Source organism: Puma concolor, chromosome B4 (genome assembly GCF_028749965.1).
Source record: "Puma concolor isolate L17-30 chromosome B4, mPumCon1.1.hap2, whole genome shotgun sequence".
NCBI classification, from domain to species: domain Eukaryota; kingdom Metazoa; phylum Chordata; class Mammalia; order Carnivora; family Felidae; genus Puma; species Puma concolor.
In genome coordinates, this window is record NC_141673.1 from 99,001,401 (window position 1) to 99,019,523 (window position 18,123).

Here is an 18,123-nt window from a genome sequence, read left to right on the forward strand (position 1 = left end):
TACTATCTGATTGTTTTCTTCTGCACGTTCACCGCGTATGTAAACTCTCAAGATTCTAATAAATATGGAGAAAGGACACTTGTTCAGGGCTCTTGTCTCCTCCCTCCCCCCCCGCCTCAGACATTAGCCTCTCTCATTTTCACTTCTGTGTCTGCTCTCTTGCTGGACAAGAGAGAACTCCAGACTCAAAGTCTGTGACAGTTTGTCTTTACAAAGAATCAGCTCATGGTTTCAATGATTTATTTTTTAGTCTGTATTTATTTCTGCTCGGATCTTTATGATTTCTTTTCTTCTACTCACCTGGGGCTTTGTTTGTTCTTCTGATGGTCCTTTTAGGAGTGAGGTTAGATGGTATATTTGATTTTTTTCTTGTTTATTGAGGTAGGCCTGTATATACTTCTTTCTTAGAACTGCTTTCACTGCGTTCCAGAAATTGTGCACCATTGTGTAGTCATTTTCACTTGTCTCCATATATTTTTTCATTTCTTCTTTGATTGCTCCATGGACCCATTGGCTGTTTAATAGCATGATGTTTAGTCGCTGTGTGTTTGTGCTTTTTTCCAGTTTTGTTCTTGTGATTCGTTTCCAGTTGCATACTGTTGTGGTCAGAAAAGATGCATGGTATGATTTCAATCTTCTTAAATTTACTGAGGTGTGTTTTATGGCCTAATATGTGATCTATTCTGGAGAATGTTCCGTGTGCACTCGAGAAAAATGTGTATTCTATTATTTTGGGATGGAATATCCTGTGTCTATTTATTATGTCCATATTTGTCAATGTGTCATTCGAAGACATTGTCCCTTCTACATGGCAAAGGTGGAAGGAATAAAGTGAAGCAAAATATTCAAGGACATATAAAATTTCTGAAGGAAGTAGCATATTACTACATCTGTTCGCAATTGTTTGAGCAAATCGACACATGGCCAAAAGTGACAATTAGCTGAGAAAGTGTACTCCTACTAAATAAACACAGCAAGGGTGGGGATATATAATATTCATAAGAGGAAAGAGCAGAGAGTTGGGAACCATATAATCTCAAATGATGGAGGCTCTCAAATGATGTGATTAGATTTAGGGCCTACCTTGATAATCCAGGATAATCTCCAACATGCCAAGATTTTTAACTGAATCACATCTCCATTGATCCTTTTTTTTTTTTCCTTACAAATTAACATTTGCAGGTTCTAGGGATTAAGTCCTATTATCCTGAGTTTGTCATTTTTCAGTCTACCACAATCTGGACGGGGTAAAATTCCAAGTGGTCAAGTTCATCTGGATTCCAGATTGGGACTGCAAAACAGGAGCTTTAGGAGAAGACTATGGAATCTATTCCTTTGTGGAAGCCACCTTTGAGGGAGACGCTACCTTTGAGGAAGCAATTGTCTCTGTGGAAAATGGTTTCTCCACAAAAGTCACTGTCTGTCAGGAATCACTGTGTCTGAGGAAGCTGCTTCGTGGGATTGAAGTCACATACCTGTTAATAGACCTTTAGGTACTCTTGGTTGGCAGAGTAAGAATTGATAAAGATGGAGTAACTGGGTGTGGAGAAGGAGGAGATAGATGATGGTCTGGGGCCTACCAGACCCTTCAGCATCCACCTCCCATTCTGTTTGACTCCAACATCCTTTTGAGATTAATGATCTCTGCCTCAGTTTTATCTTCCAGTTATCCCTTGAGTTCCTCTCATGGCCCATCTCTGACAATGACCTAAATAGGGAAAGGGATTCTGGGACATGTATTTCCCAGACAGGAATTTTGATGTTAATTTGACCACAGAAAATCCAACATGTAACACATTTCTGTTGATATTTAGTGTTGCCAGCCTTCAGTTTCAGCCATTTTGGTAGGAGTACCAGGACCTCACTGTGTTTTTATTTTCAATTTTTTATATAGCGAATAATGATGTTGAGCACATTTTTTTCCCTATGTTTTCATGGCCATTTGAATATCTTCTTTCGGGAAGTGACTCTTGAAGTCTTTCTGCCCATTTTTAAAAAATGTTCATTGAGGGGCGCCTGGGTGGCTCAGTTGGTTAAGCGTCTGACTTCACCTCAGGTCATGATCTCACAGTTCATGGGTTTGAGCCCCGTGTCTGGCTCTGTGCTGACAGCTCAGAGCCTGGAGCCCGCTTCAGATTCTGTGTCTCCCTCTCTCTCTGCCCTTCCCCTGCTCGCACTCTGTCTCTCAAAAATGAATAAACATTTAAAAAAAATTTTTAAATAATAAAATAAAATAAGATAAAATAAGATAAGATAAAATAAGATAAAATAAAATAAAATAAAATAAAATAAAATAAAATAAAAAAGTAAAGTGTTCATTTATTTGGAGAGACAGAGCCTGAGCAGGGGAGAGGCAGAGAGACAAGGAGAGAGAGAATTCCAAGCAGGCTCCACACTGTCAGTGCAGAGCCCAAGTGGGGCTCAATCCCATGAAACATGAGATCAGGACCTGAGCTTAACCTACTGAGCTTAACTTACTAAGGTGCCCCATTTCTGTCCGTTACATTTTTTTAATGTTAATTTATTTTTGAGACAGAGAGAGAGAGAGAGAGAGAGAGTGAGGAAGGGTCAGAGAGAGGTGGACACAAATCTAAAGCAGGCTCCAGGCTCTGAGCTATCAGCACAGAGCCAGGAGTGGGGGCTCGAACTCACGAGCCGTGAGATCATGACCTGAACAGAAGTCAGACGCTTGACAGACTGAGCCACCCCGACACCCATGCCCACTTTATAATTAGAGTTTTTTTTTAATTAGAGTTTTTTTTTAATTACTAACTTGTAATTCTACCCTGACTATAAGTCCTATATAAATTTGGATATGTGTGTATTATATTCACTCAACCCAGCACATACGTGTCTTTCCAAGGGTAACTTGCATCTTCCCTTTCTTAACACTGTTCTTATTTTTAGTGAAGCTTAATTTTCCTTTCTTTTTATTGTTAGTGTTTATTTCATCCTGAGAAGTCTTTGCCTGTTGTAAAGCCATGAAGATATTCTCTTATGTTTTAACTAGAAGCTTTATAGTTTGAGCTTTCAGATTTAGTTCTATGATCCATTTTGAATTAATATTTATGTATCGTATAAGGTAGATAGGATGTGTCATTTCTTTCCATGCTGACATTCAATTGATTCAACTCCATTTATTGAAAAGACGATCATTTTCTACCTCTAATGGCAGCGATAACTATTTTATATACAAATAAGCCAATTGTACGCACATGAGCCTTTTTTTTTTTTTCGTTTGGATTCTTCGTCTAGTCCTGGGGATGTATATCTATCCTGGTATTAAATCATTCTGGTTTTTTTTTGTTTTTGTTTTTGTTTTTTTTTACCATGGCATTAAAGTAAGTATTGGTATTCGATACTGTAATTTCTGCAAACATTCTTCTTTCCAATGTTGTCTTGGCTGTTCTAAATCATGCATTTCTATGCTAGTTTTACAATTGTCACGTCACATTCTAAAAAAAAAAAAATTATATGAAATGTTCAGGGACTGTATTGACTATAGAGGTAAATTTGGGAGACTTTACATCCCAAGGATATATAGAGTGTCCCAATCCAAGTGCATGGTTACCTCTCCACTTATTAAGGTTTTCTTTTATTTTGTCAGCAACACTTGCATGCTTGGTTTCCCAGGAAGCAGATTCTGAAATCAAGGTTAGCGAGCTGGGGGGGGGGGGGGGGGGGGGTGGTTATTAGGGAGCACCCTCAGTGCAAGAGAGGGGAAGGAACCAGGATTGGGCAGAATGTTTTCCACATTTTATTACATTTATGACTATTTTATTTTGGGATGCTGTTATAAATGATATTGCTTTTTAAATTTTTTCCATGGTTTACTGCTAACCTACAGAAATATGATTGATGTTACACCCTGACATTGTATTTTGAGGCTTTATCCAACAACTCTGATAAATTATGTATTCTAATAGCTTATAAGTTATATCGTTTTTACGCACACACATACGCAAATATATTAGCTACAAATAAAAATGTTTTATTTCTTCCTTTCTCATGTTTTAAATTTAATATTTAAATTTATTTTCCTTGCCTTATTTTACTGCCAGGGTCTCCAGGTTACTGAACAAAATGCTAAAGGCCATTCTGATCTGGGTCCGGAGCTCAAAAGCAAAACATTCACTTTTTTACCACAAGCATGGTGTTAGGTTTACAGGTGGTTATTAGTCCTTTGTTTGGTTTGTTTTTCTTTTCACACTTTTGATGTCACCTTCCTTTAGCAGATTAGGGAAATCTTCTGCTTCAAGTTTCCTGAGAGATTAGGTATTATGTTTTCTCAAATGCTTTTCCACATCTATTAAAATAAATTTTTTCTTTCTGTTTCTTATGTTTTTTTTCCTAACATGTAAGTCAACCTGTATTGTAGCAGGATTCTCGCACAGAGAGTTGTAACACTGAGGCTTTTGAATTTCCAGGAAGCAACTTTATTCGTGCCAGCACTGCTCAGTTTGGTTCGTAACCGAAGAACTGAGCACCGAACGTCATGTGGCATAGTTTTCTATACATTTTCTATTTCTCTGTTTCCCATATACGGCAACACAAACAAACATATAGTCGATTAAGTAGTCTCAGTTTACAAGGTCATGAGGGATATTGTCACGTAGGCGCATAGCCAGGTTACTTTTTTTCTCTCTCCTTAGGGAGGGGACCCTACCACAGTATTACCAGCATAAATTCCAGTTGCTCGGGATGTATTATCCTTTCGATATAATTAATTCCTAGTTTTCATTTTCCCTGATGTTCTATAAGGTGGGTATTTGCCTTGGTATTTCTGGAAAAGCGGGAAAAGTTAGCTTCAGTTTTCTGTATATTCACCCAACCCACTGAATTCATGCTCAACATAAATTGAGCCTGTATCTAGATGATAAGGTATGACTTTAGGCTCCTGTTCCATAGCCAATGAGGAGAAAGAAAGTTTACAAATGTACATGGTTAGGAGAGAGGCAGAGATTTAGTCTCATAGCATCTGTACTCCATTTGTGTGGGCCACAAGATGTATGCTCCGTGCAGTTGCTTAAATGGCAGCATAATAGCAAATTACTTGCACTAATCATATTTTTCATCTGGTATTTCACTCATTAGTGTGTTCTCAATCTTCACTGGGTTAGCCAGCTTCTCACATATAATATTCTTTGAGTCAGAGCAGAGTGTATAGGAAACATATATTGTGTCTATATATCCACAAAACATGGTGTCATCGACGTCCTTTGTATTTTGTACAAACCTAAAAGAGAAAAGAAAGAATGCGCTCAGCAAGTAGAAAGTTTGGAATGGATTCACAGGAAACAAAATTACTTTTCCACCACCTCATTGCTCCTGGGTCTCCCTTGTCTAAAATACATTTTAGGGGCGCCTGGGCGGCTCAGTCGGTTAAGCGTCCGACTTCAGCCAGGTCACGATCTCGCGGTCCGTGAGTTCCAGCCCCGCGTCGGGCTCTGGGCTGACGGCTCAGAGCCTGGAGCCTGTTTCCGATTCTGTGTCTCCCTCTCTCTCTCTGCCCCTCCCCCGTTCATGCTCATCCCCAAAATAAATAAACGTTGAAAAAAAAATTAAAAAAAAATACATTTTAATTATTATTTGGGGCATGAAGAGTATCCCGGCTACTCATATGTATCAGCAGATATGCAATAGCTAATGCTATCTTATTTCAGCCTGTTTCTTCCGGTTTTGTACACCTGGAATATTTGCTGTCTTTTACTTCCAGATGGTACCGCCTCCTTTCTCCAATACTTAATATGATTTAGAGTAATACAATTCTATTAGATTCTCCAGTCTGGCCGCAGTAGTAAATCTTCCACAATGTCTCTTCAAATATTTTTCATAATCACTCAAATCAAGAATTAACCTAATATGTGACACCCTCAGTTCAACATCGTCTCCAAGTGACATTTCCCCCCAAGCCATTTTTTCAGAGATTTTATTACGAAGTTCTGAATAATTACCAGCTCCTAATATAAGATTACTGAGCAAGGACTATGCATCCAAGACAAACTTATAAATTGAAAATATTATCTTTTGGGAAAAAAATGTAGTATCAATGCTTGGGTCAACAAATAATGATCACCAATAATCATTATTAATGATTAATAAGTAAGCTCATCAGTTCATAACAAATAAATAAGTTCATCAGTTAAATTTTCAAAAGTGAAATTTCCTTATTGGAAGTGACATAATACAGATGTCATTGATCGCAACCCCTTTCCAGAAATAAATCCCAAAAATAACATTTTTTTTTTTTTAAGTTTATTTATTTTTGGGACAGAGAGAGACAGAGCATGAACGGGGGAGGGGCAGAGAGAGAGGGAGACACAGAATCGGAAACAGGCTCCAGGCTCTGAGCCATCAGCCCAGAGCCTGACGCGGGGCTCGAACTCACGGACCGCGAGATCGTGACCTGGCTGAAGTCGGACGCTTAACCGACTGCGCCACCCAGGCGCCCCCCAAAAATAACATTATTAATAAAAAACAAAATGAAATATACATTCATATATACACATGTATATACATTCATATATACATACATATATGTATATTCATATATATTCATATACGTACATATTCATATATATTCATATACATCCATATATACACATATATACATTCATTTATAATTATATATTATATATGTATATAAGTATATAACGTATATATGTTATTATATACTTTTTTATTTTGGTATTATTTCTTAATAATTAAAAATATATACTATGCTTTCTATTCCACCATAGATTATCTTCCCATTAGCAATAATAACAAATAAACTCATGGAAATTCTTCTTTTTCAAAACAAGATCTCATCTGTACTCTCTCCTGATGTACGCATTACCTTTACCGCTAGTCCTTTACCCCAAATGAGATTTTAAAAATATATATCCTTCTGTCCTCCGTTTGTACACATAGTATCCCCCCTTTATTCTGTCATTGCAAACTCCCAAAGACACAGCTGCTTGGTCTTCCTGACCCATATTCTTACATCTACTATTCCTATCTGAAGGAAAAAAAAACAAAACAAATACATCAATACTTGCATTTGCTTCTGGCCCACTGTGAGGAGTGTGCAGGAATCTCAGGGTATTTAGTGTGGCTGGACCCCAACATAACTGCCCTGCAGTCATACCTGCTTGACGTGTCCTCAGCCGACAAATATGTATAAATGTGTGGGCTTGTGGAAGTATACTGCAGGTTGACGTTCTGGTTTCTTTCTTTAGTCTAATCCTGTCTCTTCCCCAATTTTCAGGCATTATAAAATACAAATGGGAATTCTGACATTGTTTTTATATGTGCTTTGTCTGTCTCTCCTCCCCTCATTACAGGTAGAACAAATATAACATATGAATCAATTTATAACGGTATAGTTATAAGCACTTTCTTAATATATTACATGACAAAATATTTTATGTATGCCATATATGTAATATACCACACCCCATGCTCATTTTATCCTCTTTGCTGGAAGTGTTTTAGTCTATCTCTAAATTTTTCACTCAAAACGGCCATTTTTTTTTTTTTTTTTTTAATTTTTTTTTTTCAACGTTTATTTTTTTATTTTTGGGACACAGAGAGACAGAGCATGAACGGGGGAGGGGCAGAGAGAGAGGGAGACACAGAACCGGAAACAGGCTCCAGGCTCTGAGCCATCAGCCCAGAGCCTGATGCGGGGCTCGAACTCACGGACCGCGAGATCGTGACCTGGCTGAAGTCGGACGCTCAACCGACTGCGCCACCCAGGCGCCCCAAAACGGCCATTTTAAATGTCGTTTACAACACAAATTTCAGAGCTAAAATTTATCTTTGGTTGTTCTATGTATTCTTACTGAAGGATTTATCACATTATATCCTTTTTATATATAGAATTGTTTAGTCTGTACATATAATCAATGGTTAAGTAATGAAGGGAAGAATCAGTCTTTCTTTCACCTTTGAATCTCAGCACTTAGTCAAATTTTAAGCACGAGGGTAGAGCCCAGTGAATTTTGTTGGCCTCTATAATTTTCTGAGTTAAAAGTCTCACGGGAATTCCCTTTTATTGTACTACTACAAATACGTTCACTAGTGACCTGTCAAGATAATGAGAAGACGTTTGTGGCAACGTTTTTGCATCATTAAGCGCATTAAAGATGTTGAGGGTGCAATTTCAACCACAGCTCGTTTAAATTGTAATCTATAACGCTAATGGAGAGCACACCTTTACTCCAACCAACTACAAAAGTTCAATAAGAATAAAGACTTACCAGTCAGAGGAGAAAATTGTCTCATCCACTATCTTGTAATCTCCATAATATTTTCTGGGAGATAACCCCAGCCAGTATCTACGTAAGTTCCTGGATTTTACAAATTCCTACAAGAAATAGAGGTTGAAAACAAAAACAAAAACAATTGTCTCCCATTTCTGTATTACTTCACAACATAATTTGTGACAAATTACTGTTTTAAGGTAACATCTTTTGACATTATGCTACTACTTTTTGAGGTCATTAGAAAAAAAAAGGAAACAAAGTGCCCCTTACTATAAGACTCCCTGCGGGGCGCCTGGGTGGCGCAGTCGGTTAAGCGTCCGACTTCAGCCAGGTCACGATCTCGCGGTCCGTGAGTTCGAGCCCCGCGTCGGGCTCTGGGCTGATGGCTCGGAGCCTGGAGCCTGTTTCCGATTCTGTGTCTCCCTCTCTCTCTGCCCCTCCCCCGTTCATGCTCTGTCTCTCTCTGTCCCAAAAATAAATAAACGTTGAAAAAAAAAAATTAAAAAAAAAAAAAAAAGACTCCCTGCAACACTTATATATCATTTACTGCTTCACTTGGAAAAGTATCTACCGGTCCATGCATTACTTTAACTTAGGCTCTGTGAAGTTCACCAACTTCAAGATTCAAATATAGAGCAGTAGTCTAGGGGCAAAGGAGGTGGTTAACCACTAAAACACAAGTTAAGAGAAACAGGAAAAGCAGGAGAAAAACATAGCAAAGTCAGACGAGAAGTGGTTACAGACTAGAATTTAGATCCAGTCCAGGCTTTTGTAGCCAAAGTAAGGTTTTCTCACTCATATCCAGACATTTTTTTTTTTTTTTTTTGAGTGAATAACTATGAGTGGATCCTTTGAGAAGGACGGGGTGTAGAAGTGACCATCGTTTCCTTTCCCCTGCTGCTATAAAGGCGGACAAAGATTCTCACAGTAGGGAAGCCGAGACTTTTGGGAACATGAGTTTTTTTCCTTAAATAATATTATCCAGTATTATCCAATTATTATTCATAATAATATTATGAATATTATCCAAGAGAACAGAAATGCCGAGGAATACGTAATGGTATGGAGATACCACTTAGATATTAGAGAAAAAGAAAATGAATAAATATAAATATATAAATACATACATACATCTTCTACAGAACTCACTTTTCCTGGAACCCAGGGAATCAGTATAACATATCCGCTTGGCACTTGCCTTTGACATCCCATCTTAATCCCTACTTTTTTATACATATGTTATCCAACCTATCTTCTTATTGTAGGTTGTGGCGTTGACTTTTTCTCTTAGTTAAAAAAATACAACATGGTAGAAACAAAGAGTCTTCTCGATGTAAATTTTATGGAATTGGTAACCCTTAAGAACGATTTCCAGGTCTTCTATTTTTTTAGGTAAATTCTCAGAAATTGTGTTCTGAGAGTTGATTCTAAAGTTGTGGTTTGGAAAGGCTCACAGCCCAAAAGATTCTGGGTACCCCAAATCTACCCATCTGCCCAACCTCTGAGAGTCCATGGATGTTAAGGTCCTAAGCTAAGGTTTTGGATCACACCTCGGATATACTACCTCGCAATAAACGTCCTAAGTGTCAGTCACCTCATACCCTAATTAAAATAAGTGAGAATCATGTCTGGATTAGTACAAATTTTCTCCAACACGCCTCAATCCTCTCTATTCTATGATGGGAAAAGTGACTTCCTTCTTCCCAGGCAGAGATACAGGGGATCTTACCAATACACTTTTGTTCTTAATCATCAATAGGCTGGCATTTTGAGCAGAACAGAACATGGCATTCTTTTGCCATGTTACATAATTCTTAGTTACTAGGTAACAGTTGTCCTCGTGCCATATCCACTTCTTTGGGCAAGGTTTACATTTGTGCTCTGAAAGAAGAACGTAGTTTCATTTGGTTTGGGTTGACGATCTTCATTACTCTCATTATTCCCACTGTCCTCTGTTGAACTTACCAAATTTACTTGTCTTTCTCGCTTTTACATGAAAGGTGAAGAACCTGAATCTTGTGTTCCAGGTCCCTGTATACCACCGCAGTGCGTCCAAAACATAATCTGAACAATACGTTTCAAATTAAATGTCCAGGGTATTCCAGTGTATTTTCTTAACTCCGGAGTCCAGAATAATGATGAATTAATTTACTTTTCTCTCTTTGCCATTTTTTAAATTACTACATGGCAATGAAAGCTAATCACAAAAACATTGTGTGGTAAGAATCAACCCCGCAGCCTGCATCAGCCCATCTCCAACTAGGGCGTTTCTGGCTGTCTGACATTGAATACTTGGGGGAGTTTTCAAAAGCACAAAGAACATATTTTAGTTATAATAACTATAGGAACTTTAGAGATATTGAAAGACCAATTACTCCCAATTCGAATGGCAAGACTTAACTATTTCTTTGCTATTGATTCTCATCAAACATTGACGTTTAGGAACAAGGTCACCTATAAAGACCTTCTCTTCTATCCTTTAAGAAGGATATAAAGAGGTGACTTATCCTCTCCTCCTTATTTTCTATTGACCTCAGTGCCAAGAATAATAGTAAATTTCAGATTAGAGAAACTGTATGTGGTCTAATATTTTATTAGTTGTTATCCTCTGATAATTTGGGGCCTACAGTTGTTATTTTCTTATTTTTCTTTGCACAGTGAGTCCTTTGTCAAGTACGTTTAATTCCTCTCTCCAAATAATGGCATCCCAGGGAAAGGCTGCTAGCTTTTGATGAAATAATTCTCAGTGACTCCAAGGTTTTGTTCATTGTCTAATAAATAGCTCACAGAGGAATATAGGATTACCTGGTTCTCTTTGGTAAAGCTCATGACATAATTTGGTGGCTATTTCTTGCAGCGTGAGAGATAGGTTCTTGATCATCTGGGAACTATTCATGCTATGCATCAATTGTACAGAAACATTTCTCTGAAGTTCTTCTTTGATGTTTTGTAGTTTATTCAATTTTCTCATTTCTTTCTTCAAAGTTATGTAAACTTGAGGTAAAAAAAAAAAAGAAAATAAATGACAAAATATTTTAATCCCTCAACCCACCCATCACCTTCTTTCTGCTGAACTAGTATTATGCCCGTGGGCGATGGAGGGAAGGAGTCACTTCACGGGAGTGAGGGAAACAGACTACCGTATTTAAGTACCTAGCTGTCAATACCTTTTGTGGGTATCTCACCTACAACCATCCCAAAGCCTCAAATCAAGAGTATACTATCTTGTGAAACTCATAGAATTCTAAGTGTCTTTCCCTTTCCGTCAAAACATAGGTAATACGTACATACGCTTCCTAAGATTCCTAGTCCAATCAGCAGCAGAAGGCATAGGAGAATCAGAGCCAAGGCTCTCTGATGCCACACATGGGAAGTAGCAGCAGGTGCTGTGGAAAGCAAAATGAGGGAACAGGCCGGAAATGGTATGTATCTTCATTTGAAGAATTCATTCATTCATTCATTCATTCATTCATTTTGCCTTTATTTCTTTCTGCCTCTGGAGTGAGTAAAAACTCCAGGCCATTTAAAAATAGCTTTTCAGGGGCGCCTGGGTGGCGCAGTCGGTTAAGCGTCCGACTTCAGCCAGGTCACGATCTCGCGGTCCGTGAGTTGGAGCCCCGCGTCAGGCTCTGGGCTGATGGCTCAGAGCCTGGAGCCTGTTTCCAATTCTGTGTCTCCCTCTCTCTCTGCCCCTCCCCCGTTCATGCTCTGTCTCTCTCTGTCCCAAAAATAAATAAACGTTGAAAAAAAAAATTAAAAAAAAATAGCTTTTAAAAGAGTAAGTAAAAAACATGTTGCTAATTGTGTTGCACGCAAACTCGTTCTCACAGGAGAGGCCGTTAATTGGTAGGCTGATCTAAGACACAAGGAGGCAAAGATGGGATTTAAAAAGGAGACTTGAGAAAACCAATGTATAATATATAATGTATCTTTTCTGTACAAATCTGGGGCAAAGGGGGAGCTGGTGACTAATAGAGAGGTCAATCAGAGCAATCCTGTCTTGAGTAGATGATTGTGATTGGCAAAGAAAATCATTTGTTATTTAGGTTCTTCCTCCCCAGATCCTGAGAATTTGGCTGTGGAACATAATTGATAGACTGTCTTTTGTAATGTCTCCGTGTGTCCTCCCTTCAGCCAAACCGTAGGCCAGATCGATATCATTTCTACATCCGAAGTTCTTCATATTATTAGCAACAAACTTCTGTTGGATGTTTCTCTTTTGCCAAACACAGAAACCCTCAAATAGATCATTTCCCTATTTAAAAAAAAAAAAAAAAAAAACAAGAATTGCAAACTTTATATTATAAATTATTCATTATTAAATCACTACCTGACTTAAATTATCATCATTGGTATATACATGGATACTAGATGTTTCCAAAAATATAATTCAGGAATAACATGATAAGCTCATTATATTTCTGATCTGTGTTATGTCCCACATCTCTTAGTTGCTGCTGTAACATTGTGAAGTTTAGAGAGAATTGAAAGTATAATGTAAAACAAATTTTTACACTTTGAACAATAGTGAACAGTGAAAGAACTATATAGTCAAGATCTTATCTAAGGTGAAAAATATGACTTCAAGTGCTATCTTCCGTAAGAATTATGTTCTCGTCTATGTATTCAATTAGTCAAAAGTTCTGTTCAACAGGAAAGGTTTAATGAAGACAGGAAAATAATTGAGTTGTGTTTTGCTTGTTTGTTTGTTTTGTTTTTTTGGAAAGATCACTGTTACTGCCTCTGGACAACAAATTCATCATAGGGCTCAGTGTTGGAAGCAGGGAGAACACCAAGAAAACTATTGTAGCATGCCATGTGAGAGAGGATAGTAGTTTGCTTTACTAGGAATAGAGAATGTGATGGCCCACGAATCCATTAAGAATACATTTTGAAGTTAGAATCTATAGGCCGAATTTATGAAATGTTTCCAAGACGTTTTTTCCTTGACAGAGGTGGTAGATAAGAAACATACACACTTAGAGGCAGTATAGTGAAGTAACAAAAAAAAAAAAAAAAAAAAAAAATTAGCAGCACATTCCTAGGGCTAGGGTGCCTGGGTTTTTTTTTTTTTAATTTTTTTTAACGTTTATTTATTTTTGAGAGAGAGAGAGAGAGCATGAACAGGGGAGGGGCAGAGAGAGAGAGGGAGACACAGAATCCGAAACAGGCTCCAGGCTCTGAGCTGTCAGCACAGAGCCCGACTCGGGGCTCGCACTCACGAACCGTGAGATCATGACCTGAGCCGAAGTCGGACGCTTACCACCCAGGCGCCCCAGTGTGCCTGGGTTTGAACGCTGGATAAGCTACTTTTCACATGGGACCTTGGACAAGTCATTGAATGTCCCTGGGCTTACTTTCTGCATTGGTTAAAAAAGAAAGCCATAAAATACCAGAGATTAAGTGATCTAGTATTGGTAATACAATTAGAACAGTGCTGGCACATAGGTGATTGTATTTAATATGTATTTGTATTTATATTTATATTTACATTTATATTCATATTTATATTTAGATTATTTATATTTAATGAGATGAGGATGATTAGGGAAAGGAAACAGTTTTAGGGGATTTTTTTTTTTTTAAATACGAAACTTTCAGGTACAGTGTGATTTTGAATGGTGTATTTTCCAATATTTCTTTACCTTTTTTCTCCCTTTAGTACTCTATGTGTCTTTCATTTAACTTAACCTCCAAAAGAAATAGAAATTTGGGGGTGATATACGCTTACTTAGTAGAAAACCAAATGACATTTTTTAAAGTTTTCTCTGTCTCTCTTTTTTCTGTTTCTGTCTTTCAGACACACACACACACACACACACACACACACACACACACTTTTCCTCTCCTTTCCTTTCCTTTCTTCCTCCCTCTCCCCCTTTCCTCCCTCACCCTCCCTTTCTTTTCTTTCTCTCTTCTTTTCTTTGCTTTGCTTTGCTTTTTTTTTCTTTTCTTTTCTCTAATAATTAAGCTTAACATCCCAGAATTGTGGTGTGTGTATGTATATGAGTATTTTGTAGCCTCCAATAAACATTGTTTTTTCGTTTTCTAAATGGTGAGTTAGATTCTGGAAACATTAATTGCACCATATGGCTATAAAAATCACATTGAAATCAAGTATCAAACTATTAAGTTCTGCTGAACAGTTCAATCAAAGCAGTCACTTCTTTTTAAATTTTTAAAATTTTTTTTCATGTTTATTTATTTTTGAGAGAGAGAGAAAGAGAGAGAGCATGAGCGGGGATTGGGCAGAGAGAGAGGGAGACACAGAATCTAAAGCAGGCTCCAGGCTCTGAGCTGTCAGCACAGAGCCTGATGTGGGGCTGGAACACACGAACGGTGAGATAATAACCTGAGTCCAAGTCAGACGCTTAACCAACTGAGCCACTCAGGCACCCCCAAAGCAGTCACTTCTTAAATGCCATATATAAATGAGAAAATTTAATCCAAAATGTAACCCATACTAGGGAAACTAAATTAAGTAAAGATTTATGAAAAAGAGCTCTATTCCCATTCAACCATAATATTCCCTGAGCTATTATCTCATCATTCAAAGAATGAATAGACCTAACAGTAAGCTAATGAGATGTGCTATAATCTGATTTTACGAATAATATGTCTAACAGTGTGGTAACACGTTCATTCACAAAATTCGAATTTGTAGATCTAAACACTATTATCTCACTCTTTATCTACCATTATAGTTTAATGTTAAAGAAAACTTCCTCACCTTTCAGTCTGAAGTTCATGCACTCCTATGTAATTACATATTGCTACAGAGGACTGCTTAACATCCTTCTCTGAACAAAATTTGATTTCTCAGATGGTAATGGTCAAATTGGAGCAGTTAAAAGTAACAGAAGTTAAATTCCTTTTAATACACCTTTCCGAAAAATCTTCTTGACCTTATTTATTATTGTCATTCTTTTTGAGAGCGTCTCATTTTCAGTTTTGGCACCTGGAACTGAAAATATGGTTAACTTGGGGCACCTGGGTGGCTCAGTCCGTTAAGCGATCGACTTTGGCTCAGGTCACGATCTCACAGTTTGTGGGTTCGAGCCCCGCATCGGGTTCTGTGCCGACAGCTCAGAGCCTGGAGCCTGCTTCGGATTCTGTGTCTCCCTGTCTCTCTGCCCCTCTCCTGCTTGCAGTCTGCCTCTCTCTCTCTCTCTCTCTCAGAAATAAGTAAACATGAAAAAACATTAAAAAAAACAAGTGTGGTCAACTTTAAATATTAAAGAAATATGTACTAGGTTGAATGAATAAGCAAAAAATGATGAATGAAATCGTGGCCAAGAAGAAAACATTTTACGGGCACTTGGGCGGCTCAGTTGACTAAGCTTCTGACTCTTGGTTGGGGCTCAGGTCATGAACTCTCAGTTTGTGGGTTCAAGCCCCTTGTCAGGCTCTGTACTGGCAGTGTGGAGCCTGCTTGGGATTCTTTCTCTCTCTCTCCCTCTCTGTCCCTCCCCCGCTTCTCTCTCTCAAAAAGAAATGAACATTAAAAAAAGAAAACCTTTTATTGGTGTATTTCCCATCTTTATTTATCTATCTTTCATTGAAACCTCACAAAATAATCATTAAACATGTTAGCCTTTTTCAAAAGGGCACAATTAGCATACACTAAATTATGGCTGCAAGCTCATAATTAAGCAGGTATTGTTATCCTATTTTATAGATGAGAGCACAGAGCTTCAAAGGGTCAAATGAGTTATTCACCTCTGATCAGTTCCGAACCCTCTCCTCCATAATTCCGGCAGGTCAATAAAGTAGAGAGGCTTCCCCAATCCCCAGACATACATGTGACACTCAAGCACACCCTGTCCTCACTGAACCCTTGTTTCTCTGCTGAAAAACGGTGATGCCCAGAATTATGTCATAAGACAAATAGGATAGTGCTTGTCACATGGGCCGGGGGGAGAATGAGAGCCAGTTTTCTTATTGTATTTGTGACTAGCATTTTCGTAGCAAAAAGAAGAATATGCACGACCATGACTCTCCCGGGCAACATGTGCTTCTTGTTCTAAGACTTCATTTCACTGAGGAAAAAAAAAATGTTTCACCATCCAGTAAAATCAAAATATGAGTCTATCCCAATCATCTTGAGTGTGATGTTAAAACACAGAAAATTCGCAGAGGATGGAGGGTTCGATGTACTAATTAGCACCTTTAAGAAAAACCCTTTATAATCATTTTGTACATTAGTAGCTTTGGTCAAAATGAGAGGCTTAATTTAAAATTTCATGGAGGGGCACCTGGGCAGCTCAGTCGGTCAAGCGTCTGACTCTTGATCTCTGCTCAGGTCATGATCTCACAGTTCGTAGGTTCGAGCCCCAACCTGGGCTCTGCGCTGACAGAGGAGAGCTTGCTTGGGATTAATCTCTCCCTCTCTCTCCCTGCCCCTGCCCCGTTTATGCTCTCTCTCTCTCTCTTTCACTCTCTCTCTCTCTCTCTCTCTCTCTCTCGCAAAATAAATAAATAAACATTAAAAAAATAAATAAATTCACACTGAAGGATCATGGTCAATTCACTAATACCTAAGGCCTTCTACCCTTCCACTCCTATCAACCTGCAACACTTCCCAAGCTCAGCGTCTTACCTTTGATTCCAACTGTGTCAAACTCCTGGATACTTTTCTTTCTACCGGAGTCCTGAAAATTGAGGTCTGCGTAAGTAACCTCTTCAGACATTGAGGCTATGAAAAGGAATCCCCCCCCCCAAATTATTACTCTTTTAAAAAGATGAAAGTGAACTAACGGAGTTGAATGTTACACAGGAATTGTGGCTTTGAACTTCTGTGTGTAAACCAAAACTTACACTTAAAAGCTTACACTTCTCTTTTCACTGTACCAATCCCGGGAGTCTACAGATGAGCTGCAGCCTATGAGAGGCCCTAGACAGATACGGACACAGTTGCAAGACTGAAAGTATTTTTTTTTTTCTTATCTCTTCCTTTTTCTCATTTCTCAATATCCACCAACTACCAAAAGTGGCTTTCAAAATTGTTTTGGATATGATCAGTGTCATGCAAGGGGGCACGGATCACCAGCAACACAGGTGCAGATATACAGAATTTATTGGAGAACAACCTCCCAGCAAAGAAATAACAAAAGGACACAGTCCTCCAACACTCATTGTTCTACAGCAATGGCCTGGCACAGACGTTCTCTCTCGGTCCCTGCCTAGGTCCTGATAGGATTTGCCTTTTTGGGAGACCGCACAAACCCAGAGCACCCCCAGGGAGACACAGAGGACAAGCCCCACTCTGTAACTCTGTTACATAGGAAAAGGTTAGCCTAAGAGGAGCGAGGGGACATCTAGTTTCTCTAGTAGCAAGAAATAGATTAAGGGATCTGGGGCCCAGGAACCACACCACGGGGTACACATGCTAACGGCCAACGTGGGTATATCAGAGGCCCCAGAAATTGCTTTGTAGTCTGGGAAAACCGACGTCAGTCTTGCTGTCTCTCCACAGACTGGCTCATTCTTCTGTGAGTCAGCTCTCAGCTAAAGCCTACTAAAAAGGAGATGTAAATGAGTCTCCGGGGTCATGCAGGTCAGGATCTCGTAAGGTTGATGCAGTCTTCCTAGGAGGCAGGGGTCCATTCATTTACTGATCAAGTGTAGAAAGTGAAGGTGGAAGTCGGGGCATGATTGTTTCTGAGTAAGTTCTTTCCTCATTCTTATTAATGAATCTGATGTTTTCAGTTGCATAATTGAGGAGTTGAGAGACCATAGTGAGAGTGACATACTCAGGTCCAAAAAGGAGACCCACAGTCAGGATCCAAAGACAAAACGCAAGTATGTGCATTAAAAGGGGAGTTTGAAGGGAAGAAAATGAAAGGACAATTTGTAAGATGTGGGTAGGCTCAAA

General features: G+C 38.6%; 1 protein-coding gene across 3 annotated transcripts; it reads right to left on the reverse strand.

Moving 5' to 3' along the window:
- Window positions 1–3,970: 3,970 nt before the first annotated feature.
- CLEC12A (C-type lectin domain family 12 member A) lies at window positions 3,971–17,063 on the reverse strand. Of its 3 annotated transcripts, none has more exons than XM_086714100.1 (6): window positions 16,849–17,061; window positions 11,537–11,635; window positions 11,055–11,243; window positions 9,979–10,130; window positions 8,244–8,350; window positions 3,971–5,236 (listed from the first exon to the last, which is right to left on the reverse strand). In XM_086714100.1, exons 1-6 carry the CDS (start codon window positions 16,937–16,939, stop codon window positions 5,059–5,061), a joined length of 816 nt encoding a protein of 271 aa, XP_086570226.1. In that variant the 5' UTR covers window positions 16,940–17,061; the 3' UTR covers window positions 3,971–5,058. The 3 variants fall into 3 exon arrangements, with proteins under 3 accessions (XP_086570226.1, XP_086570227.1, XP_025785887.1); XM_086714101.1 differs by lacking the exon at window positions 16,849–17,061 and adding an exon at window positions 14,980–15,121; XM_025930102.2 differs by lacking the exon at window positions 11,537–11,635 and having other exon boundaries at window positions 16,849–17,063.
- Window positions 17,064–18,123: the final 1,060 nt, after the last annotated feature.